The 26,267-nt window shown below is 46.6% G+C and overlaps 1 protein-coding gene across 5 annotated transcripts in view; it reads left to right on the top strand.

The window, feature by feature from the left end:
• The first annotated feature begins 3,721 nt into the window (after positions 1-3,721).
• The window catches only part of Ntf3 (neurotrophin 3), a 69,463-nt gene continuing 46,917 nt past the window's right edge, over positions 3,722-26,267 (top strand). For 2 of the 5 annotated variants that reach the window (NM_001270869.1, NM_001270868.1), the window contains exon 1: positions 5,438-5,655. In NM_001270869.1, coding sequence (NP_001257798.1) covers positions 5,638-5,655 — 18 coding nt within the window. In that variant the 5' untranslated portion in view covers positions 5,438-5,637. Of the gene's footprint in view, positions 3,912-5,437; positions 5,656-5,970; positions 7,011-26,267 lie in introns of those variants that run through there. The other 3 variants (NM_031073.3, NM_001270870.1, XM_063286750.1) reach the window with 3 other exon arrangements.

Below are 26,267 nucleotides of genomic sequence, written 5' to 3'. Positions count from 1 at the left end.
TCACTGTCACAGACCCCATGAAAGCTTTGACAGGATGTCTCAGATGAGTCGCCACTGCAGACATAGTCACCAAAGGCCTGGGGATCTTTATCTCTCACAAATTACTATGCTCTAAAAGGCCTTTGCTTCCTGGATTAGGGAAGTGTTTCTGTTTCTATGATGGTTGCACCAAAGTTCTTGGAGTCTGAGTCCATAGCGATGAAAAGTACGTGCGTGTTTCAAAAGATCTAAATGGACCCCACTTCTCCCTTTCACCTTGACACTCGGTGACATCTCAATACACCAATACATGTTGGAAGGCAGGCTCTGGTTTAGCTGGCTCATAGCGAGGAGACTCGGGTCAGAGGACTCCGAGGATACAGCTCAGCAGCTGAGTTGAAGGGTCCAGGTTTCTCAGTTTGTAAAACTGAATCTGCAAAGGGAAACACTGGCATACGTAATAGGAGGACAGTCTACGGGGTATTTTATTGCCCGAAGATGGAATTGATGGCAACGCCATATCTATGTCAAACTCACGCAGTAAAACTTTATGGTTTCTCCCTGTGAAATATTCTGTTTATGTCACATGGGTCTAATCTAATGCTTTTTTTTTTTAAGTTTTCCTCCCCTCCCCCACCCTTTTCCCTGCCCTCTTTGTCTCCTGAGACCTATTCCCTTTGGAAATGCATTAGTTACCTAGGAAACCTTAATGTCATTTTTTTTTATGAGTGGAGTTTGGTACAGCATAAAGCTAATTTATAGGGTGGTTAGGAATTCATGTCGTGACTGGCAAAGCAGGAGAGTTTATTGTGACTCGGAGATCCACCTGTGTGGCAGGCACACACCCTTCGCTCTATCATTAGGGGTAATTTTTTTTTGAAGCCTAATTATAAATATGCGTTCTATTTCACAAAATGAGTTGATTCATTGTTGTTCCATTCGGTGCTTTATATCGTTCGGCATAAGCCCCAGAACGTAATTAGTGATAACAACAGGGCAATAATCCACTAGGCAATCTGTTAACAGTGGAAGGATGTGCTGGAATTTCCTCTTGAATGGGGAGGTAGTTCTGCCTCAGAGGTGGGGAATGAATAAGATGAGGTTTTTTTTTTTTTTAACTCTTTGTCTCTGTCTTTCACGACGTCCACATTAGGGAGTTAAATAAATTGTGTGTTCGCTACTTCATTCTGCTCGTCTCTTACTGTCTGAGAACACAAGCATATGTGCACACGTGCATGCGTGCCCACACAGACACACACACAAAAGTTACAATAAGGAAATATAAAGGGAACCCAAATAATAAATGCTTTTCTTTGGGTCCGTGGCTGTGCCATGCTATGCTGTAAGTTTCAAATCACGGGATTTACTTAGTCCTTCTAAAGCGCCTGGGAGATCGGTACTTCTCTAATTCTGGGTGGGTTTTGATCAGCTAGGAAACCTGTATGAAAGCACATCTTGAAGGTTGACAGAGCATCTCAAAACTCAGGTTCCTTGTTCTACAAAACCGACCCTTTTCAATAAAGATGTTAGACTATGACTAATTTATTTATCTTATGTGCATTGGGGTTTTGCCTGCATGTGTGTCTGTACGAAGGTGTTGGATCACCTGGAACTGGAATTACAGACAATTGTGAGCTGCCGTGTGGGTGCCGGGAATTGAACCCACGTCCTCTGAAACAGCAACCGGTGCTCGTAACTGATGAGCCATCTCTTCAGAACACTGCTTCTCATATCTCTATTAGATCTAAGCTGGTCCTTAGTGCCATGACGTGTTTTCCTGGGACAGCAGACATTTTAGAGAGAGCTAAGCTTACTGCATAAGCATAGGCACATCCGTCGGCTTCCGGGGACAAATAATCTCATTTGGGAGGGAGGAGAGAATCCCCCCAAATAATGTCTCATATATGCTCCAGACATTTGGGAATCGCTGCTAACTGACAGGCTAGCCTGTGTGCTTAACGCATTTGTCATGGGGAGCCAAAGTGACATAGTGCATCCAAGCCCCTGACCCTAAATTCCTGTTTCTAATGCAGACACCTTTCTCCTGCACTTTGTTTTAGAACTGTAGACTTTCTGGCTTCATCGTCTGGGTGACTCGTAGAGCAAAAGCAAGCAAAATTTCTGTGGCTATTCATATTGACTTTAGTGCCCTCCAGCAGCACAGGCAACTCGGCGATACTTCAGGATCAGCTGAGGTACACTATTTATACAAAGGCAAGTAAAAGAAACACCGTGAAGTCTAGTCTGTGAGCCAAGGCTAACTGCTTAATGAAGCATACCTTTGTCGTATACAGGTCAAACGGGACCAACTCTCTCATTTCCTAGGTCAATATTCACTATGTGTATACCATTGCTGCACAGGAAACCCTTTCCACCCCAGGTAAACATGTGGGAGTCCACTGAAGGGCAACAGAAGTCCATGCGGTTTTCCACCTTTTCCTTTTGTTTCTGTTTAGAGTTTCAACCACACCGTGGCGCTATTACAAAAGATAAGGGTAGGCCAAAGGCAAGCTCTAGGAAGTTGCCTGAGGAGAGAGTTTAAACAGGGTTTTCAAAAAGCTGACCCTGGTTTCTGCCCTCACGAACTGCTTTCAGGAATCGGGACCTCAGACACAATAGAGAGAAAAATCAAGTCCACTGACCCCAAGAGACCACGACTTAGTTACCAGAAGGCATTGCTTTCAATGGCGCGCACACATTCCTTTGCTTCCTGTCCCATATGCTGGTAACTCTGGCTACATATCAGGCTCTTAGCCCTTGTCTTTCTACAAAAATTAAAACTCCACTGAGAAACTTGGTTTTGCCTAGAAGGCGCTATAACTCTGACAATCTTTTTTCCGCCTGTAAACCAGGGTGCTTTTTCTGCCTCCTTTTCTGCCCCGCATCCTTCTTTGATATCTGAGCTCCTAGAAATCCAAAATGCCTTTAGAGTCTCCTGAAGGAAGAGGGGAACTTTAGCCCTTCAGTGGAAAGAACAAGGAAAGAAAAGAAAATCCTTAGTTGGGTCTTACATAAAGAAAAGGACGAGCATTCTCCACAGGTTGGGGGTGGGGGTCGGGCTGGGAGTGGGGGCAGGTGGATCAGTTCTACAAAAGTGCGTCTTTGCTCTGTGCTGTGGCCTAGGTCTCTCCCTGCTCCCCTCTCCTTTCCCCATTCTCTGCCCTCCCCCGAAAGACACCGCACATATTTGGCAAGATTAAGGTGTCACCTCTCATATTACAAGGCCTGTTGATTGCAGGCAGAGACAGACCCTCCTGCACCCTTGAGTTGGAAACAATGCAGTCTTCCTGACGTCGCCCAGGTCTGGCAAAGGGAGGCGGCCAGCCAGTGCACCGCATCTGCAGAACAAATCGGAGTCTCGAACTCTGCTGCCTTTTCTTCTGACTGTTCATATTTAAGCTTGCCCCTCTTAGACCCCTCCTCCCTCCAGACCGCCAGTGACCGGGGAGCAGCCGGCGGCGGAGCAGCCCACACGTGTATTTAACCCGTTCCTTCCTTCCTTCTCCGGGAATCAAGCACCTCTTTGGTTGCAGTCTGTAGAGCCCCGGGACCAGGAGCTTGAGAAATGAGCCCCTAGAACTCCGCTGGCAGGGAGACTGGCGGGAAGGGAGGGGGAAAGCGGGGGGGGGGTTGGGGGGGAAGGCAAGTGCGGGAAGTGGGGGAGGGCAGGGGCGGGCCAGAAGACCGCGAGAAAACCAGAACCTCACAGAGCACGCCCAAGCCAAACCTCCAAAGTGCTGTGTGGCAGGGTGAAGGGGAAAACTCTGCAGCCGGATCGGATCCCGAGGAAGAAGATATTTTGGCCGGAGGGAAGCCTTTGAAGGAGAACCCAGCCCTTTTGAGGGACCATTCGAGGTGACGTCCTTGGGCCTCTGTGGGTGCTGCAGGCCATTTTCGATGTGGCAGCCCCCGTCAGCCAGGATAATGATGAGGCAGGTACAATCTATCTAGTATGCAGCCCCCCCCCCCCGACTCTGACTCTCCATCCTCTCTGGCCTCCCTTCACCCCGCAGCTTCTCTCGGCCTTAACCGGTGAGTGCAATTCTGGCACTCCTGGGTGTGGACCAGACCCATACATCTCCAAGGAATGCGTGTTCAGGTTTTGAACCTGGAGCCTTGCTAAACCTCATTGCGAGCTGCTTATCAGACTCCATCAGGAGGCAAGGAAGAGGTGGGCTATTAAATCGCCTCTCCTAGTGCGTGTGAGTCAAATGTCCTGAGAGAGGCAACTTGGAGGGGAGGGGGGAGGGGAGCACTTGGACTTGAGTTCCACCTTGCAAGAATGAGGGAGGCAATGAGGAGCGATACTATACTACTTTCCCCTTACCACTAGGATTCCCCGCCTCCCCCTTCACTTCTCTTGGATCGCAATTGAGCAAAATCTAGATGCTCTCACCATTGTAAATTCTGAGAGGACCAGCTTGGGTCAAGTGAGGGTCTAATGAATAGCTAAAATTATCTATAAATAAGACCTCTGCCTCCACCCTGGGATCTTTTCCTGGAATGAGTCTAGCGGTTGTGGAAGAAAGCACCGCTATTTTCAGGGAGTCCAAGAGGTGTGTTGCTTTTCTTCTGGGCAAATTGTTTTTGTACAGAGTGGTGAGTGCTGGGCCAAGGCTCAGCTCCAGGGCCCGTCCTACCTTGAAAGGAAGGGGTAAAGAAGTTAAGGGAGTGTGTAAGAAGTGGGACTTTGACTCGTGCCTCTCCTTTTCTCTCACACACATGCGGCACACATGCAAGCCACCCCTCCCTTGGTTGCTCAGCAGTCCCTCTCGCACCAGACCTCAGCAACTTAACTTCCTAGACAGTTTGAACTGTGCTTTAGGCTGAGGAGTTCAAGGGCAAGCAAGCAGATTCCTGTTGTTGTTAGAGGAGGGATGGGGGATGGGGAGGTTGATAAGGGGGTGGGGAGAGATCCAAAGCTAGAAGGGTCTGAGGTTTGGAGGCAGAGCTAAGGTTGAAGCTTAAGCTTTCCTGAGCCAAGGGGCAAGAAAGGCCTTCTTCTGCCTGGTTAAATAGAAAAGAGAAAGAAAGAAAGAAAGAAAGAAAGAAAGAAAGAAAGAAAGAAAGATTAAAAGAAAAAAATCAAGAATAAGACAAATCAAAGATATTAGCGTGTAAAATATGATAAATTGGATGTTTTCGTCGGCTCCTCTCCATCTCTAAAAGGCAAGGTCACAAGAGGAGGTACTAAAGAATAGGCTATTTTGAGAGGGCTTATTTGCTGTTTGTTCGTTTGTTATCTTTTGAAATGGACTAGGAGAAATGACTAGGTCTTCCCTTTGGTCTCAAGAGCAAACTCCAAAGTGCCAGGGCACCGGCCTGCAAGTCACTGCGGGCGGGGCTCGGGGGCGAGTGGCTTGGCGCGGAAGGGGTTAAGGCGCTGAGCGCGGAGCCATCTGGCCGGGTTGGCTGGTTATAACCGCGCAGATTATGTTCACGGGACTCAGAGTTGAAGGCTCCTCTCCTTACCCAGCATCTCCGCGCACCGCCCCGCGAGATAGCCCGGCGCAACTTTCTTCCCTCTTTCTTTCTTCCTCCCGTTTTTTTCCCACCGCTGGGTAGTGGCTGCGGCAGGGGTGGGCGAGACTGAATGACCGAACTCGAGTCCACCTTTCTCTTCATGTCGACGTCCCTGGAAATAGTCATACGGATGCCATGGTTACTTCTGCCACGGTAAGGGGAGGTGGCGGGCACGTTGGGTGGGCAGGTCCCGGAGGGGGTGGGGGATCGCGTGGGGGAAATTTTCCTGGGGATCCGCGTGGGGGCCCCAATTCTGCACCCAGCCCCACCCCCATCGCGCAACACACTCTTAACTTTTAGGTTCTTGTGCCTTCCCTAAAGTTTGAGCTATAGAATCTGCCCAGGCCTTGGCGCAATTACCACCACCCTCCTTTCACATGCATGCACACTGTGCGCGCGTGGATACGGCTTTCCTCCTCCTCCTCCTCCTCCTCCTCCTCCTCCTCCTCCTCCTCCTCCTCCTCCTCCTCCTCCTCCTCCTCCTCCTTGTCCTTTTCCCTCTGGTCCCCTGGCTGCTCAAGAAACCTCCCTCAGTCTGGGAAAGTGATCAGATTTGAGAAACCTGCATCGGGAAGGGAAGGAGGTGAAGGCGAGGGAAAATGGGGACCACGAAAAGGCAAGAAAGGGATTCTGCACACCCGGCTCCACCTCATGCACACATACACACCTACAACCCTCCGATCTGGTTCCCCCAGAAGACTCCCGCGCATACTATAACAAAAGCGAATAGCAGACAAAAATGGGGCTTGGAAGAGGCCATGATCCCGGCTTGCGCCCTGCACCCCGCTGGCCACCAGACAGCGATCGACCGACCGCCTCACCACGCAGCCAGGCAGGGCGTGGGCTGGGGAGGGGGGTGCAAAGCTTAGGACCCGACCGTCAGGTTGGGGGAGTTGAGACTGTAAGCCCAACAGTGCGTACCTGCGTTATTGTCCCACATAAACCTTTTTTCTCTGAGAGGGTCCCTAGCTCCAGGCTACTCTGGCCAGCGCCAACCCAGTGGCTCCCCACCCTGGGTCTTCGCGCAGATGTTAGAGCTAGCGCTCAGCCTGCGGGTCTGAGACGCAACCAGGGAACGGTGGGTACCTAGGCGGTGCCATCGGTAGGGATTTGGTACCAGTTTCTCAGAGTTCTTTTTAGGGTCCCCGCCCCCGCCCCAAGAGGTGGTATGGGAAGGCCGGGAGCTTTAGAGACCCTCAGAGTTAGGTCGGAGTTAGAAGAACCCACAGCGAACTGGACTCTTTTCTGTTACCACCACGGAGCTCTGCATAGTGGTGGATACTTCTAATGAAATTTGGCACTCTTGAAGGTGTGGAATGGGAGGGGGTGGGGAGGTCCTCTTTCCTTGTCGCTTTCGGGAGTGAGTGGGTGTGCATCCAAGAGGCGCTACTGCTTTGCGCAATTTTGGCGTTCTTCCGCAGCGCTCAGATACGCCTTACTGGAACTCCAGCACCGAATGGTGTGGACACAGTTGATTAGAGAGGTCGCAGGCTGGAATTGGAATCGAGGTTCGCGTATTCCAGATCTGGGAAGCACCCACCAGATTGACCCCGACCTCTGGCGACCGGCGGGTAGCAGGTTGAGAGTCTGAGTGAAGGCTGCTCTAGGACGCGGTCCCAGCCAGGGCAGGCTGCTTGTTAGCTAGTGTGCTGGAGCCCCTGAGCCGGGACTTGTTTATGAGTGTGAAGAGGTTGGGGGCGGGGACCTGATGGGGGAGGGGAAGGAAGACTGTAAGGGTGGGTGTTACTCGCTGAGTCTGAGGCTGGAGATTCTGCGGGTTATGGAGTGTGGTGGCAAACCTGCTTTTCAGTAAAGGGATGTCTTTCCACTACAAACCAGCGGCTGAGGAAATAGCTAACTAAGCACACTGCCCTAAACGTCAGTTGTTCCAGGGAAGCTTTACAATCGGTTCTGTTTTCTAAACAGCCCGAACTTTGCCAGTTTACTCCTTCTTCCCTGATCTTGAGGTGTTGCTCAAAGAAATTTGAGAGGTGGAATCTAGAAGGTATAAACCCAACTATCTCTGCCTTCGAATGAAACAGACCCGAGTGTAACGTTGGGAGAGAGTGGAGAGAGAAAAAGAGAGCAGCGGGCTGCTGTATCTGTATATAAAGATAGAAGAAAGTTTACCCGGCGTTTGCCTCGGGGAGAGCAAGTAGGATTGCCCTTTGGTGAGGGCTATGTTGAAGCTGGCCTTGAGAAGATCGGATCTGTTTGAGTTGGGTCTGATTTCTTAAGAAGGGAGACCGATCCCTGGGTGGCCAGAGAACTAGTTGGGAGGGCTTTCTCAAGTCTCAGTGAGAGAGGGGCTTGGGGGGTAGGAGAGTAGAGCTGGGGGTGGAGCTCGCCCCAGCTTCTTCCAGCCTGGCTGGCCCTGGAGGGGTGCAGAGCTTGTGTGATGGGCATCTGTGTGCTTAGCAGGAGATGAGAGCTTGTGGGAACATAGGTGTAGCTAATGAGAAATCTGTGTCTGGGAAGGGTGTCGGAGCTGGGGAAGTGTAGTATGCTGAAGACAGATGGCTTGTGCGTGCCTGCACAGACACATGGGGTGGGTGTGGTGTGGGAGGGCGGCTGTGTGTGTGTGTGTGTGTGTGTGTGTGTGTGTGTGTGTGTGTTAAAGGTGGACATGTGTGGGGGCTGGATGCCTGAAGATTACTAAAGGGATGTAAAGGGAGATTACCTGAGGAGAGTGGAGTGTTAACGCCATAGGCTTGGACAGCCCTAGGATTTAACTAGAAGGACTCTGGGGCACACGGAAAATAAAGAAGCACAGGCTCTGGCATTCGTGTAGAGAACAGTGCAGGGAAGGACAGCTTTTGCCTCTCCATCTTCCAGTGAAGGAGCCGGCTGGCCAGCCCGGGAGGACTTCGAATGAGGGTTACACGTTCAAGGGGAAAGTTCCTGTGTGTGGGAACAGGGTCCAGTGACAGGAAGTGCTGTGTGCACAAGACTCCTGAGTAAAGAAATCCTTTTGGATGCCAAGCTTTAAGGACTCACACTGCGTGAGACTATGTAATGGGCTCTCTTATTTAGTAGACGGACGCGCTACCACAGTTAATGTTGATTATTATTTTAAAAAAAAAATTAACCGGGTGCCTCCTGGATGCTCAGCTCATTGTTGGGGGCTGAGACATGGCATTCTGCCTTGGAAAATATCCCTTCTCCGGGTTCAGCTGACTGTTACAGCCGTTGCCAGGAATAGAGAGTGAACTGGCTGTGGAGGGTTCTTCTAGATCATGGGAGCCAAAGGGAGACTGACCTGACTTGAAATCTATCTGTGGTTTTGTGAAAGAGGGTGATAAAGGTAAGGGATGATGGATACTTCCCTGGGTGGGAAGAGAGCTGGACAGTGTTGCTGCTGTTAATAGGGAGTACATGCTAGGCTGAGAATAGGAAGGCTGGGAAATTCCAGGTAGAAAGTGGGGGTGGGGGGATGGGAAGGGTCCTGATCCATTTCAGGATGGAGTGAGAGAGCAATGTCTCTTTACTAGCCGGAATGAATCTTGAAACGTGGACCTGGGGGAAGGTACAATGATACTCATGAAAGGCTAGGCTGGTAGTGTTTGCTGGGCTTGGAGGCTTTCTGCGCTGTGAATCCAAAGCTAAGCTGAGTATGTCCTAATGCTTTTGTCTATGGGCTTGATGGAGGCTAAAGCAACCATGAGAAAACTGGACAACAGGATGGAGAAATGTGCATAACATTAATGATCCCATGAAAGAGTATGCTGTGTGCTTTTTGTAGGGTTTCTGTAGGATTGGGGAAGGAGGAAGTTTGGTCTTGGACGCTTAGATCTGTGTCTTAAGAGAACAAAGGTATGCATAAAAGAGGAGCTGTGGGTTTCAGGGAGTGAGCACAAGGAGGAGCTCACTGAGCTCACTGGGGTGTGGAGTAACTGGGCCAAAGCAGGAGGAACAGTAATATACTTTAGGGGTAAACACATCATTCACCCGGGCCAGCTGACAAGGAACCCCTTCCCATCATTCGAGGGCATCTGGGTGGGACACTATTAGGCTAATGACAGTTTTGATTCGTGAGATAGAAACGGTACTATTTTGAGGTTTCCCCCCCAGGGTTTCAGGGAAGTTCATCTCTTTGAGAAATAGCTGGTGTTGGGCAGAGCTGGTGCCCCTGGTTTTTTTGTGGGAGCACAATGTCGAGGTAGCAGGCTCACAGCTGGAAGCACTTGTATTTAGTCTGCCACTTTGGAACGACGGCTTTCTGATGTCTGGGACTCTCCGTGCCCCTCCCTACAGAGTGACTGTTGAGGAGGACTGTGTCAGAAGGAAAATGTATTCCTCTTTACCTGACAGAGCACAAAGGGACCCGTTATAGAAGCTGTGGTCGATAGGGATTCAATCTACGTGTACTCAGGTGCTGGTATCTGTCAGTCACTGGGAAAATGGGATCTTTGTCTCTCCTGGATAGCATCACATCTTTGATGCTTACCCATCACGCAAACAAACAAATAATATAGTTTTCTCCAGGCTTGCCTCAGTTTACTACTTATCCATAAACTGGAGGCAGGTAAATTGAGATTTCAGTTACTGGAAACCTGATAGGTCTCTGGATTATTCAGGGAGAGAGGCAACACAGGGATCAGTTATTAATTTTCAGACAAGCTGTGCTTTAGCATCACCTTCGCAAGCTACAATGCCAAAACAAATGCGAACTTTGAAAACGCAGAGCGTGGTAATTGTCCTTGGCATCACCGTCGTTTGTATAAGAGGGAGGCAAAGTCCAGCCGCCCTGTGTTACTGTCAAGGTCTGTGTTTCTCTAGACGATAAGTCGTTGGCAGGCCTCAGCCTGCCTGGAGAGAAGAACCCCAGGGCTTGGAATTGTGAAATGCTGCATGCCCAGTGCAGCAAGTTGGGCACAGCCACTCTCCACTGAGACAAGGACAAAGGCCCAGAGGCACTGAGACATCCCAGTCCTCCCAGAAGTTAGCACACGCTGTCAACTCCTGGCTCTGAGTCAAAGCTCCCATCCTGGAGTTCAGTGGCCATAAATAGTCAGGAGCTAAGTTATTTCCATGAGGCACTAAACCAATTCTTTTGCTTTTTTTGGCGAGATTGGGCCAATTAAGTTGATTGGAAGAGGTCACTGCTGATGGGTCTCTCATTCCCCAAGCAGGACAGGCCAGGAGAGTTTAATTACATAACATTTCCCATCTCTGCCTTTGCACTCCCAGACGGATCAGATGTTCAGGCCTTTCCTCTTCCCCTCCACTCAGGATGCCTAATTGAGCAAGCTGCTTCTGCTGCAGGCTGCAGACCTCCTTTTCCTGAGCAATTCCAAGGCTCCCACCCTAAGCAGAAGGGCTGCAAATCCAGGTGCTGGCTGGAAGTGAGAGAAGGGGTTTGGGGGTGTCATGGAAGATCTTTTAAACCCACCACTGTTTCAAGACCTCAGCAGCTGCTGTTCTACTCATTAATGTTGCGGGTAGTTTCTGACATTGGGGATATTGACCTAATGGCTGTTGGACTGAGTTTTATGTAAGACTGACTTTGTTGGAAAAGGACCAAATCTTTTACTGGAGCAAAGCCTAGGGCCCATGCCGGGTTGCTGATAAGGCCAGTGGATACATTTTGTGCATGGGCCAGCACCTGCTTATGAGATCACAGTACGTGTGTGCATGTGTGTGTGTGTGTGTGTGTGTGTGTTGGAAGATACATGAACATAGGAGCTGTCCTGGATGGGCCAAAAACATTTTTAGAGCTTATGCTTATGTGGGTACTGGCTCAAATTTATTTACTGTGGATAAAAGAAGCAGTTTTCTTTCAGATCATTTGCATATGAGAATTGTGAGTATTGAAGTGTGGGGCCAGTGTAAATACTACCTCATCCTTGCCTGGGAAGAGCTCTAAGATCAAGAAGCCAGAACAGAAGCAAACAAATAAACAAAGAAAAAACACAAATGAATGAACAAAAGAAATAATATATAGTAAAAATATATGAAGAAGTCTCACTTTCAAACTGTGAACACACATGTAGGTAGTCCAAGAGATTTTGATAGGTTTCTGCAAAGCCAACTCTAATTTTACCTACAAATACTAAGGAACTAGATATAGTTATTTTTATGTGATCAGACTGCATTTGCTGTGTGTTCATTTCCTTATCTGTCATAGTGCTCCTCTGACAATATTGATTAAGAACTATTGAGGTCTCTAGAACTCTGGGCATCCTCCCATGATAGAATTCTGGTGTGTTCTGTTATGATTGCTCATTGTCTGGCAATATCACCCAAGAAGACATCTGAACAAGTGATTTTTCAAATGAAGCAAAGAACTAAGTAGCTTACTCATCTCAAAGGACTTCATTCAGTACTAGGTGGTCTTAAACAGCATGAGGCAGCAGATGGCCTGCTGACATGGATATGGGGATCAAGTTTTTAACTGAGCTCTGTCACTAATTAACTGTTGCTATGTGGCCCTGAATATTCACCCCAGGCCGTGATTTCCCTGACTATAAGTGAAGGGCTTGAATTAGAAGACCTCAGGCCTCAAAGCTACCATTCCAGCTCCACCACTCCAAGATTCTACATTAATCCTGTCCCATTTAATCTTTGCTAATATGCCTTTACTTGGAGCGTGCCTTGGCACATTCTAAGGAGCTCCTGTTTTTATCTTTGGAGAAAGCTAGAAAGGCATGCAAAGAATTTACCAGAACATTTTGTTTTGTCCAAGAATGCTCAAGATGTTGGCTTGGCCTATACAATATACAGTCTACGGAGCAGATTGTAGTTGGGTTTGGCTTTCTGGTAGACCTGATGCTAATCATTCGGCATCTTCCTCTCTAATACCTTTCATTGTCAACATTTCAATAAAAGATGAGCACCCATCTTTATGACAATGACAGTATATGAGTAGATAGTGGTTCTCAGGCATTATGACAAATATTGCATGACATTATCTCAACATCCCCAGACAACCCCATGAATAACCAAGGATACCAAAGCTTTCCTTCCTGAAGCCAACAGAACTCCAGTGTCTACCAGATTGTGTTTTCTGTGTTCTATGATATCATCCAGATGGGAGCTGGTCCTCTAGCCCTCTGTGAAGTTTGTCACCCCACAGGATAGCCTACTCCACCAGAAGCTTCCTTTGCTTGTGCAAGACAAATGTTTAGGATTTTTAGCCACCTGCTGGCAAGCATGTGTCAGATCTGTCATAGCTTCCATTCTCCCTCATACCCGAATTTACTTCCTATACTGTTGACAAGGGAAGTTGCCCTTCCAGCATGTGGGTATTGATCTAAGTCACAATTGCCTCCTTGTAAAGTCTATAATAGTGGAGCTGGACATCTGGTTTTGATCCACAAGCCCATAAGAGGTGGTAGGTCCTAGCATTCCTGAGTCCTGGGATGAGGACTGCATGAAATCTAAACTTACATGGAGAACAGAGTTCTCTGCAGAGATGAAAGATGACTGGATAGGGCAGGGAACCCAACCATTTAGACTTGGGCTTTGACTAGGCAGATTTCTTGCTGGAGGGTTGAGGGACATGGGTTGCTTCAAAGGACTGAGCTCCAAAGGTGTGCTTGGTACAGAAAAAGCAGACATCATGTCCTTCAGCCCTAGTATCTGCCTCCGAATTTCACTTTCTGGGCAAAAGCACTTCCAAGGGTAGGGAAATTAAAAGATTTCTAAGAGGTAACTCTTATCCTCTTCAAAGGGTGTGGCTGAATGAATGCTCTTGAGACACACACACACGCACACACACACACACACACACACACACACACACACACACACACACACACGAGCATGTGCGAACCTTCAAGACCAATAAAAGAGGTGACTTTGTTGTGTTGCTTACAGGTATTTTCACTGTAAAACACAGCAAAAAACACTGACCAAATGTCCTGATTGTTTTACTATATGCTCCAAATACATGTAGTTACTCTGTTTTAAACTTTTCACATGTAGGGCGATGCATTTCTTCTCTACATAAGAGATATTCATTCATTCATTCTCTCTCTCTCTCTCTTTCTCCTCTCTCTCTCTCTCTCTCTCTCTCTCTCTCTCTCTCTCTCTCTCAGAGTGCCAAGAAGTTGAAACTTACTACAATTTACTGTTCCCTTCTGTTTCTAGACCTAAGCCTCCAACATTTAAAAATCTCTTCCCTCCCCCTCTGCCTCCCTATTGTCCCTTGAGGAATGTATTTCAAGTTCTCAGTCTGGGATTAGTTCCATCCTGTGTCTAGCAGACCTGTTTCTGCTGGTTTATACGGTACTTCCACTGGGTTCAAGAGTGAGGTGCAGCTGTAAAACTCACCTGATTTCCCAACAGGTGTGCTCCACCACAGAGAAGAAGCTTGGCTCTGCTGACACGCAGCTGGTTCTCTAGGATAGCGTTAGAGCCTTTCTCCCTGCATAGGACTCAGACTAATGGTGAATTTTAAACAGAGCCCTTTCCTTCCATGGGCCTCTGCTTCCTGATCTGGAAAAGAAGGGAGTTGGACTCATGGGCTGATCAAAAGGAACCTGAAGGATGTAACTATTCTGATGTTCTATGGCTCTGCTCGTCCCTCTGCCTCACCATGGTTCATGCCTGGGATTTTCAGGTACTCCTTCTGGCCTGGAGTACTTACGTACAGAAATGTGGAGGGGGTGGTGGAGGAAATTAAGTTATGTGATGCCAGATAAGTTATTGAACATATGGATGAGTGAATGTTTATGGGGTGCTGAAGAAGCAAGCTTGCCAGATTTGTGGTGGATCTTGGATTGCTAGCTGGGAGCATGGGGGAGAGGTTTATGTGGGATGAAATTGTCTGTGGGTAGCTGAATTCAGAAAGCTAAATCCGAAAGATACTAAACTGTGCTTCATGAGACCAAACCTGCCTCTGATACTCCCAGAAACTAGTTGCAACTTGGAACATCCTTGAGCCATCCTGGGTCTTGTTTTCCTTCCCTAGTAAATGTCCAAGCGAAGAGCTTCGATGAACTGCCGAAGTCTTCCTGTCTTCTCGATAGATTGGTGGATGGGAGGGCGAATGGATCAAGAAAAGGACACCCTTAAAAAGTTTACAGGTGATGGGAAATAGCCTGGTGCAAAATAGAGAGGAGGGATCAAAACATGTGTCTGTTCTCATATTGGAGGCAGAAACAGAACATGTTGTGTGTCTGTTTATGTTGTAGTTTGAATGCTCATCTCTCCAGCTTCACCAGTAATATTAAAATCATCTTAGGCACGTTTGTTTCTCCATTACCTTCCTTGGGAAGCCTCCCTGCATTCCCCCAGAGAGCCCCGGGCTCCCTTCCCACCATCCTCTATGTTATAGCACTTTACAGCCTGTGCTGCAGTTGTATTCCTCTCTTCTTACTAAAGGACAAAATTCTTGAAGAGGGGTCTGGGCTTCTCATCTTTGTGCTCACCAACACCTGGATGGTCTGCCATGGAAATGTGTCGACTGGATGCACAGACGTACAAGAGAAGTGTCGGTGAGCTTAGTAGTAGATGGCAACAGGAGTTGGACTCAGCAATGGTGATGCACCTCTCCACTAGTTCTAAAACGTGTCCTCTGTGATTATCTTCTGCTCTGTCCCAAAGGCTAGGTCATAAATGCTGACAGCTTAGTTGCCAAGAAAGGCTGTTTTAGCTCTCCATTGAACTCTTTCCCTCATGTCCTAACCTACCTAGTTTTGTATATTTGAGCTCTTGGTCTTAAGGAATTGGGTGCTATTGGACATGAATTGGAGTAATCCCTTTGAGATATTTTGAAAGTGGGTCTGGATACATGTGTAAAGATAATTCAGTGTGTGTCCTGCTGGTGGCTCTGTGCTAGATTTTAGAGAAGATGCAGAAATGGATGAGGCTTTGGCCTGAAGGGCTGGAAGTAGATAGGTACATGTCACATTATAACCAGGCTCCAAAAGAAAGAACGACGAATATTGAAGGTGGAAGGAAGGTTTCCTGACTACGGCTTTGTAGCGTGAATGAGATAAAGCATCCTCTCGATTCAGGGACAGGCCCAGCCTCTACTTCTGTGTGACCAGGGTTGTATTGCTTCTGAATTCCCCAGGGTCAGGCCTGGGGTAGAGGGGAGGATTCTTGGAGCCTTTGGTTCTTCATGGAAACAGTCTCAGGAACATTATGGATAGATAAAGAGGTGGTACTCTCGGCAATGTATGAACAAGATTACATTCAGAAGTGGTCCCCTTCGCAGCTGAATCAGCACAATGAGAAGGAAGTGGGAAGGCAGCAGATCTTCCTCTAAGAATTGTTTCCCTGCCCCCTCACTGACTTCTATGCATCATCTCTGCGGCCACTTCGCACACAGGGACAGACTGCCATCTACTGTCCACTTTTATCCTCTGAGTCCTTCCTGTTCAGCCAGCTCCTTGTCCTTCCCTCCCTTCATCTTTAATGGTTATACAGACCACAGAGAAATAGACGGTGGGTACTTGTTCCATGGTTTCTGCAAAACTTAGTGTAACATATTACGTGGTTTTCCATTTTGCTTCACGAAGTGCTGTTTAAAAGAGGCTGCCTGGCATTTCTCGAGGCTCCCTACGGTTAGTTGGCAGGACCTGGTGAAAGGCAGGATCTCGCCATCAGCTACCTTGGGATATCCTTGGGAGATGAGGGAGCTGCCCAGTAGGATGAAACACTGTGTGTCTGAAGAATGAAGATGACTGCCAAGCACTGTAGTGGCTGTGGGGTGTAGAGGAAGGTCCCGGCAGAGAAGAGGTAAGTGTGAACAGCTTGTCCTGCATCTCCACTCAGTAACTCTACTATTAGGAAAGATGGTCCGGAAAGCTTGAGGTGTCCTATGATTGCCCCTGAGCCAGTTGCTGTCTAACTCCCATGGTACGCCTGCCCAGTGCTAGAGCCAGAGCTTCTCTTAAAGGAACTGCATCAGTGTCCTGACTTAAGTCTAAGATTCCTTCCTGTCTGAATTCATTTCCCCCAATAAGCATCGGAGAGTTCATTGGTGTTTCCTTTAGGCTGTTTGTTTGCTTGATTGTTTGATTAATTGATTGATTGATTGACTGCTTGATTTTTTTCTTTGAGACAGGACTTTTCTCAAGTCCAGGGAGACAAGGGATTCATTTTGTAGCTGAGGATGGCCTAGAGTTAATAGTAATTCTCCTGCTTCAGCCTCCCAATTACTGGGATTATAGGCATGGGCCACCATACCTGACTTGTCTTGTATTTTAATTGTCGTAAGACTTGAATAATTCTTTGTCTACTGAGATTACTTTTGGATAGTTCTTTGTCTTATTCTTCCTGTGCTTTTTGTTCTTAGTATTTAAATTACCTCCCGGGGAATTTCCAGAGTGTTTATTTCCTGTTCTTGTCCTTAGATATAATGTGTGCACATGACAGAGGGTGGGGAGGGGCAGGACCGGAATAGAGGGTGAATTCTATTGGGTATTGGAAATCCACTTAAGTTTGAGGATCAGGTTACTACTTAAAGGATCTCAGCACCTCACTACAGCCCTCAAACAGTTTCTTGGTTTCTTTTTGGTTACCCCAGTGCCCCGTTAACGTTGACATCCCCTTTCAGATCTGCTGAAGGGTCATTTTTTCATATAACAAGCTTCCTGGATTTTGAGGGTACTGTTTGACAGAGATAAAGTCAAGCCAAGGTCCATTGCCAAAGGTCAAGTTTTAAAATTTATTTTTTACAGGTATGAGTGTTTTGCCTGAATGTATATGTGTGCCAAGTGCTTGAGGGCCAACAGAGGCCAGAAGAAGGTTTTGGATCCTTTTGGGATTGGGGTTACAGACAGTTGTAAACTGCAATGTGGAATCGGGAATTTGAACCCAGGTCCTCTGAAAGAGCAGATGAGACATTTCTCCAGCCCCAAAGATTAAGGTTTTGACCAAGTAGAAGCAGGATATGAGAGGGTTAGATCAGGATTCCAGGTATTTATCATGTGGTGGGATGGTTATCTGGGATAGAAGTAAAAGGAAAATTCTCTCAGACCAACTAACATAGAAAGAGATAATTAGTCTCCAGACAATTGCTTGGTGCCAAGGATACCAGGAAATGGTGGTAATTTTCTGCTGGCTTGTGATATAATTTTTAGTGCCTGGTGAAAGCCAGAGATTGGGGATGTAACTCCAAAGAGAGGAAGAAAACGGCAAGAAGTCTTGGTGAGTGGTACCCAAGCCCAGCACAGCATCGGGTAATAGAGTGGGGAACAGGAAAGAGGGCAGTGTGAACTGAGAAAGGTGTGCAGACAGCGTGGGAAGGCACCAGAGCACTGTGGGACTGAAGTGCTCCCTCTGGCTACAGTGTGGAAGTGAAGAGTGGCTAATGGTTTTACGGACAGAAGGATAAATGAATGAGTGGGCAAATGAATAGAGTATGGACCAAGAACCGCAAGAGTGATTGATCTTGAGTCATCCTTGCGAATACTTTGTCAGAGAGTTCCTGCTCTGGGGAGATTATGCCAACCTGGGAGACAGAGCATGACACAGACGGTTAGGGTGTGGCTGGCCACATGGAAACTGAGTTGAGAGTAACTGCAGAGCTGAGTGTGGGAGTTGACAGTAGGGGTCAGGGGCTCCCAGTCATTTGCCTTATATATTTTCCCATCCTAATCTGATTTCATTCATGATCAGAGGAGAAAAAGCCTTTGGAGCTTACAACCAGAAATTTTGACATTCTGACAGTGACTTGCTCCATAGAAGGCCACTTGTACCGTGGGTCTTTGCTAAGCTCATAGCGGAACACGGCCAAATGCTGGAGCTTCAGGGACACTTAAAGAACTTCCAGGTTCATCCTATGGATTGAGACTTGTGTGGAGGGTATAGTGAGGGAAGAAAAGTTCTACATCCCAAAGAACCTCTTTTTTTCTTTTCAAATAGTAGCTCACATGTTCTAAACCCCAAAGAAGTGCTTTTTCGAATAGTAGCTCACCCGGACCTTGGTTGGCAGGCACGCATCATTCAGGGTGTATACGATGAGAATGTATGAGAGTCATGCAGACAATGGACACACAGCATGCCACCCAGCAGCCTCAGAGGTGGGAGTACTACAACTGTCCTGGGTGAAGCCAGTGAGAGTCAAAGATGAATCTTGGACGTCTAGTGACATCTTCAAGGCTTTTGCCCAGCAAAGACTCTCCGTATTCTGCTTTGCCCATTCTCACCTTAACGCTCCAGGGTCTGTGAGCTGTGGCTGCTGGTGCTTGCTCTGAGTTATTATTCAGTCTAGTAAAGCCTGGGTGCTCATAGTTTGCGACGATCATCAGGTGATGCTACTATGTAGCCTAGATTGGGTGCCACCATAGACATAGGCAACTGCCCCTCACCTGGCCTCCCTCAGCCTTGTCAGGCATCTGATCTCTTGCCATCCCTAGTGTACTTCAGAACTCGTTATTTTGAGGATGTCAAGGTCATTTGGCTTCAGCATTCTTACTTATCCAGTGTTTGCCTTAGAAGTTAGAACATGGACAGGCTCTCGGCATATTCTAAAGTACAACTCTTCCCAACTACTGACAGAGATATTGAGGGTAAAATGGTGGGGTAAAGAGGGGAGAAAAAAAAAGCAGACTATCATCTGGGGGGCATTATTGCTTGTCTAGGCAATTTTATCTCATTAGTTCTCCCAGCACCCCTCAGGGCAATCAGTTTGCATAATGTGCTTTTATCGCAACTCGTTTATGATCACCTTTCCTAATAGCTTTTCCTGGGAAAAGCAGACAGATGCCCTTAACCCTAGATGAAGTCAGCCTCTTACTGACACTGGTGGCCCAACACAAGCATCAGCCTTGGGATGGTCCTTCCAAGAGACACACCTGACCCCAGGTCTTAACCAAAGATATTCCTATGAAGAAGTACTCATTACTTGTCTTAGTATTTCCTGGGATGTGTAAGAGGTTTGGGGAAAGAGGGCTCCAAAACAAGCCTGAATGGTTTTGTTTCCAATCATATATTCCCAATTAGTTAAGTGAACCATATGGTGCTATTTGCAAGCCCTGGGTTTCTTGCTTACAACTCTGTGAAAGATGCTGTTGGAGATGCCATCAGGCACGCTGGGGCTGGATGTGTAACATCTGCTGCTGAATGTGTTCTGAAGACCCTTAGACATGGAATTCTCAGGACTGCTGAGAGACCTAAATGCAGCATAGGAATTACCATGGTGTGGAATGGATGGTGATTCAAGACGACAGAAATGTGGAGAGCACTGTGGGCTGCTGGGTAGGCAGAGGGGCTGGGCACTCTCTGCAGGAGGGACTGCTGTGTAAGCTGCACACCACAGAGCCATTCTACAAAGAGCCTGAGAATCAGGAGACGCCAAAACTATCTCTATAGCTCATGCAGACTAAACAAAAGATATTCTTGGCTATGAGAACTACTTTCTCCTGGTTCCAAAAGTGTAACAATCACCTTCAGGATTGACTGTTGGCCTTTCCTTCTTCCTTTCTTTCTTTCTTTCTTTCTTTCTTTCTTTCTTTCTTTCTTTCTTTCTTTCTTCCTCTCTTTTTGTCCCCAAGTCTTTTGATTAGAGGATTGTGATTCTTCCTGGAGCAGTAAGAGATGAGTTGAATCAACCATTCTCAACACTAGGTGATTGACTTGGTTTTCTGGAGTCGGAACTAGGACATATTGACAAGGACCACGAACTAATAAAGTTGACTACAGTGTTGAGGGATTGTAAATGGAGTGACTGCAACCATCAATAGGACTGATTTTCTGATAACTTGCCTACAGGATGATTCCCAGACATTTATGTACAAATGTTCCTTGGGCTGTCTGCGCCTTAAGCTGTTGGTGAAGGCATGAGAGAAGGGTATGGAAATATGACAGTAACAAAGGAACCAGACTCTTCTTTCTTGTGTTGCTCATGGATAGTCACAACTTCTCAGATCCTCAATCTTCTCTTGTGACACAAACTATAATAAAATGGACGCTATCTGTGCAACATTAGGTGCAGTTTCAGATGACCTCGTACTTAGGAAAGAGCTTTGCAGGCTTCAGACTGCAAGTACATGGCATGGCTTAACCTGGTATTTTTGTGTGTGTGTTTGTTTTGCATGTCCTAGTTTGCTTCCTACTTCAGTGATAAAGACCATGACCAAAATAAATTGGGTAGAGCGGGGTTTATTTTATCTTACACTTTATAGTCCATTGTTAAGGATGCTGAAGCAGGAGCTCGAGGCAGGAGCCTGGAGGCAGGAGCCTGGAGGCAGGAACTGAAGCTGAGGCTACGGACCATGTTGCTTCCTGGGTTTGCTCCACACTCCTTGCTCCTCTTTGCTGGCTCAGTTTGCTTTCTTATAGCACCCAGGACCACTGGCCCAAGGATGGTACCTCTCACAGTGGGCTCTCATCAATCATTAAACAAGAAAATGCCCCCACAGGCTTGCTTATAGGCCAATCTGATAGGGGACATTTCCTCAGGTGTCATTCCCCCTGTCAGATGACCCTAGTCATATCAAGTTGGAAAAAAAAAAAAAAGAAAACTAAGCAGTATGAAACCCAGGACTTTGTGTATGCTCGACAGGAACTCTACTACTGAGCTACAACCTCAGCCTAATCTGCTACCTTCTTACATGATTAACATTGATGATTCCCCCTAAGGCAGGCTGGGAAAACGTTGCCTGGAGAGACCCTGCTGTTCCTAGATGTGCTTCAGGAGGCATCCTAAAAAGTGGGAAGAACTCTTGCTGCTGCTCTGAGAGGCAACTGTTAGTCTAATTCTTTCTGACAGTGTCACTGGGAGCTAAGACTTGGGGCTCTTCCCTCTGCGAGGTGCCACACATGGGCAAGATGCTCAGAGGAGACTCTTCTGGGCGAGAACACTCAGCAAAGCTGGATTACTTCAACATGGACCAATCGCCACTCCTGTAAAGCAGCTCCATTTGTCTTCTTTTTTTTTTTTTTCCCATCTTTATTAACTTGAGTATTTCTTATTTACATTTCAAATGTTATTCCCTTTCCCGGTTTCCAAGCAAACATCCCCCTAAACCCCTCTCCCTCCCCAGCCTCCCCCCATTACCGCCCTCCCCACAACAATCATGTTCACTGGGGGTCCAGCCTTGGCAGGACCAAGGGCTTCCCCTTCCACTGGTGCTCTTACTAGGCTATTCATTGTTACCTGTGCAGTTGGAGCCCAGGGTCAGTCCATGTCTTTGGGAGTGGCTTGGTCCCTGGAAGCTCTGGTTGCTTGACATTGTTGTTCATATGGGGTCTCGAGCCCCTTCAAGCTCTTCCAGTCCTTTCTCTGATTCCTTCAACGGGGGTCCCGTTCTCAATTCAGTGGTTTGCTGCTGGCATTTGCCTATGTATTTGCCATATTCTGTCTGTGTCTCTCAGGAGAGATCTACATCCAGTTCCTGTCAGCCTGACTTATAAGCTTCATCCATCTTATCTAGTTTGGTCTAAGAAGTAGAACAGAATTTCCTTCCAGCACCAAAGCACATCCAATGGTAAATCTAACGAACACCCTAGTTCACTGCCTTCTCCCTTCTGATGACCCTTGCCTTTATATTCTTATCTCCTTGGAAATCCATCTTCTCATTTGTATACATGCAGTGCTCCGGTGTCATTGAGATTACTAAACATTCAAATTCCTTCTTGATGGCTCTACTAATGTCTTTGTTGGGACCTCGATCTGAGGAGTGGGGTTTCTTATGTATTCACGAGGCTGGCTTTCTTGGATTCTGATTTCAGCTGGTCTCCTGTGACATACATTCTGTGATACACCTGAGTGTGGTTTCAGCACTCCGGGTTAGTTTATTGAACTGTCAGTGACTTCTTGAACGTTACCTTCATGTAGGGATCCCTCAGGCAATGGAAATCCCCCTTCTTGTTTTTAGGGTAGGCAGTTAGGAATTTATTTTTAGTATATTTTTGTGTGGTGTGTGTGTGTGTGTGTGTGTGTGTGTGTGTGTGTGTGTGTCTGTGCGCGCGCGCGCGCGCACATGCTCAACACTCAGTAATGGATGAATTGTAGGGAGGGTTCGGCATGCTTTGTTGACATGCAAATCTCTTCACAGTTCTTAAGAATTCTCCTATCACATAAGAAATGAAAGCTGTCTTTCATGGTAGGAGAAAACACTGTAAGAAGAGCTGGGCTCCTTAGCACGTTGCCTGTTCCACTTAAAAGAGATGAAACTATATGATTAGATGTACAGTTGTAATTTTTAAAATACTAATTTTCCTATTTAAACATATGTCTTTACGTGCATAAATGTATGTGCACCATGTGTTTGCAGATTCCTAAAGAGGCCAGAGGGCACTGAATCCCCTGGAACAGGTGGTTTGAGCCTTCTGATGTGGGTGCTTTGAACAAAACCCAGACCCTCTGCAAATGCAGTTAGCACCACTAGCTGGCCAGCCACACGTTGCTGTATTTTAAGACACTAGTTCCGCTGAGCACCAACATGGGTTTAAAGCCCACTCTGACCACTTCTTAGAGGTAGAGCATGGACAGCAGCTTCAAGATTCAGTCAGTGTTTTTAAGAATAAAATGACATTGAGGACAGACAGTAGTTGTGTTTGTCCCAGCTCATTGTTGAGCGTCTCCTACAAGATACAGTCATAGTGGCTTTTGAGTCCAAAATGTGGGTAGGGTTGAAGAGACGTTAGCCGACACAGTTCTGAGATGAATTTTTAGAATATTACTAATAAACCTAAAGAGAAAATAACTGATCCTGTGCCATCTGAAGGAACACAAACACAAGAACTTCAAAGACTCCATAAGAGACTAGATCAGGAACCAGCGTACCACTATCCACCTACATAATAGCATGTGCTGTGAGCTCTACATCTAGCTGCCTGTGTGATTCTAGGTTTTCTGACTGATTCTCCCAGAGCCCCAGATTTCAGATCTCTTACAAAGACATTCTGATTGGTCCAGCTTGTGTCAGAGGCTCACACTAATTCACCAAGCTCATGGAGCAGAGAAACAACCCAACGTCATGCCATCAAAATAGATGTCCGCTCCAGGGACCCACCTTTCAACAAATTGGCAGCTGTTCTTCACGCATGCCTGATAAACTGAGCGTACTCAACTTAACATGAAACAGTGTTTCATGTTAAAATGATGTCATAACTGGAAGCAGCTATGGATGATGGGAAGATTCCCAGGTGAGAGTAAATAAGGACGGCCTGAGGGAGGCCAATCTTTTCTAGGCTGTACACTGTGTCTGTGCTGCCTGTAAGGCAGGGCCTCTGCTCTTAGTGGCTTCTACCCAAATGATAGGGAGGGATCCTGACCAAGACACAGAACAATGTGGGTGATAAATAAATGGCTTGGAGCTTCCAGAAAGGAGGGGAAAGGGTTACCTGCGGGACTCCAACTGTTACTGAACCTTAGAGTGGAACAAAACTGTCCCTGTCCTCTACCTTTGGGTAATTAGGGCCATCAAGCATCAGGACCTTTATGGAGTAAATCAGCATGGGATGAGTCCTGAGGAGTATGTTGAGAAGGCTAGGCTGCACTGTGAGACTCCCTCAGGACGGCAGATCTGGAACTCAGGACACCCTGGCTCAAGCCAGCTTTCTTTCCTATCATGTTCCTTTGTTTTCCACATGCACATCTCATGTTCTTCTTTAGAAATTGCTGTCAGCAATTTCTACCACTTGAGCGCAAAAGTTATTACATCTCCATTGTATACATCCCATTACTGACCTTGTATGAACCTTCTACTGTTTACTTCCTAACGTTATCGAGCTAAGCACTAGCTTAAACAATGAAAACCTTGGGGGAAGATCCCAAGATTTAGATCCTTAAATCTTAGGCTAAATTAGATCATCAGTCTGATCCAGTATGACGGTGTTTAATGTGATATTTTTTCAAATCTGCTTAGGACTTCCTGGCTTATTTACTTGCACATGAGGTCCTGAGTCCTGGATATTACACTGTGATCAGTGTCTTATGTCCATAAGTTCAGTCCTCCAGCTCCTCTGCAGGATAATCTTCCTTCCCTTAAGGTAGGGAGGTGAAACTAGGACCCAGAGACATCCCTGCATAATAGGAGTCCTGACTGCATGGTTTAAGGTGCTGCGAGCACCACATTGTGAGGTAGCTATTTCTACCAAGCAGCGTTCTATCTTCCCTTTAACACTCCAGTTTGCTACTTCAACTTGGAAAATTCTAGTAATACTTTAGTTCACACCCAGGTTATTTTGTTGTCTTACCCTTATCTCTTTGTCTCCCTCCTAGCTGACTTTTTTTTTTTTAATGAACAAGCCATTGCCTGTGGAAGAAAGGAGGTATTAGATCTAATACAAGAGAACTCTTGCATATTCTAATAACTAAGAGATAAAGGTGAGTGTGGAAGCTTCTTGCCTGTAATCTCAACACTAAAAAGGCTGAGGCAGGAGGATTAGGAGTTCAGGGGCAGCTTGGGCTTCACAGAAGGCATTGCCTTAAGAAGTAAAGGTTTTAAAAAAATAATAAGTCTGTAAGGATGTCTCCGAAGTAAAGAGCGCTTACTGCTCTTGCAGAATACCCAGGTTTGGCCACTAGAATCCCCGTGACAGATCTCAGACTCCTGTAACTCCAGTTCAGTTCCAGGGGCTCTGACATCGTCCTCTGATCTCCATGGGTATTGTCACACATGATGCACATACAACATACATACACTCAAATGCATTCCCACATACACATGAACTAGATTTAAAGAAACCATTAAGTAAATAAATGCATGTATATAGAGAGAATGTAAATCTACGAATTCACAAATAAAATAATGAACGTGTGAAAAAAATACTCTCGCTACCTTCTGTATGCAGAGTCTAAGCTTTTGACCATGGCTCACTGGTCTCTGCTACCGTACATTCAGACTCAAGTTGCCTGGCTGCTGCTAAGCCTCACTCGTTATACAGTTATTTCCAATGCTGAGGACTCCTTTCCTGCCCGACTCTCAGGTGCTGTAACCTCATCCAGAAATTTCCCCCAAAGCCAGATAAACCTTTGGCTTGTGATTTGCTAGAATGTATGTGCTCATGTTTGCCTCCCCTGCATGGTACACTCTTGAGAGGAAAGGTCCTATTCTAGTCATCTTTACATTTTTTCAAGGGATGCAGATCATATAAGACTGAAGTCCAAGCAAACTTCCGACAGGACAGGGCATGAAGATGTTGACAAGGTTTTTTTTTTGTTTTTTTCAGGACTTGTTCGGTCTGTTTTAGCTAAGACCTTACTACTCTGTTTTCTTTTTCTTCTTTCAGATATACATGTGTGCATGTGTGTTCACATTTACATATGTATGGGTGCAGATGTGTGTGTCAATGCACATGCATGTGTTTACCCACACATGGGAAGGCCTGGGGTTTATATCAGGAATCTGTTAAACCAGAATGCAAAGATATAGAAACCAGTCTTGCTAGTGAGTTCTTCTGAGGATCTCTTGACTCCCTCCACCTTTGCAAGCTGGAACAACAGGCTAGCTACTGTGTCCACCAGGCATTTACATGAGTTCTGAGGATTAAAACTGCAGACCTCTTGCAAATGTGGCAAGCATTTTAACCAAGGGACCGTCTCCCCAGGCTGAACTTATCTTAACTGTAAAGTTTGAGATTGTCTTTCAAAGCACCCTTATTTCCATGGGAATCTAGGGCTAGAAGATAGAAAGGGTTAGATAAAGGATGAAACGCCCTGGCTTTTACCTTCTGGGTGATACTGACATTAGAGGCCCCACCGATGGGTAATTCTTTTATCAGTATTTATAAAGGTTTTTCCTTCATTCAGAAATACGCAGTAGACTGGGGTGTAGCTCAATGGTAGAGCATTTGTCTTGTACACAGTGTATCTTGGTTTTGATCCTTGGTGCTTAAGTCAAAGTGAATCAGTAAAGATA

Source organism: Rattus norvegicus, chromosome 4, assembly GCF_036323735.1.
Source record: "Rattus norvegicus strain BN/NHsdMcwi chromosome 4, GRCr8, whole genome shotgun sequence".
NCBI classification, from domain to species: Eukaryota; Metazoa; Chordata; class Mammalia; order Rodentia; family Muridae; genus Rattus; species Rattus norvegicus.
The sequence above is the reverse complement of the archived record's forward strand: the minus strand, read 5'-3'. Positions and strand labels throughout refer to the sequence as shown.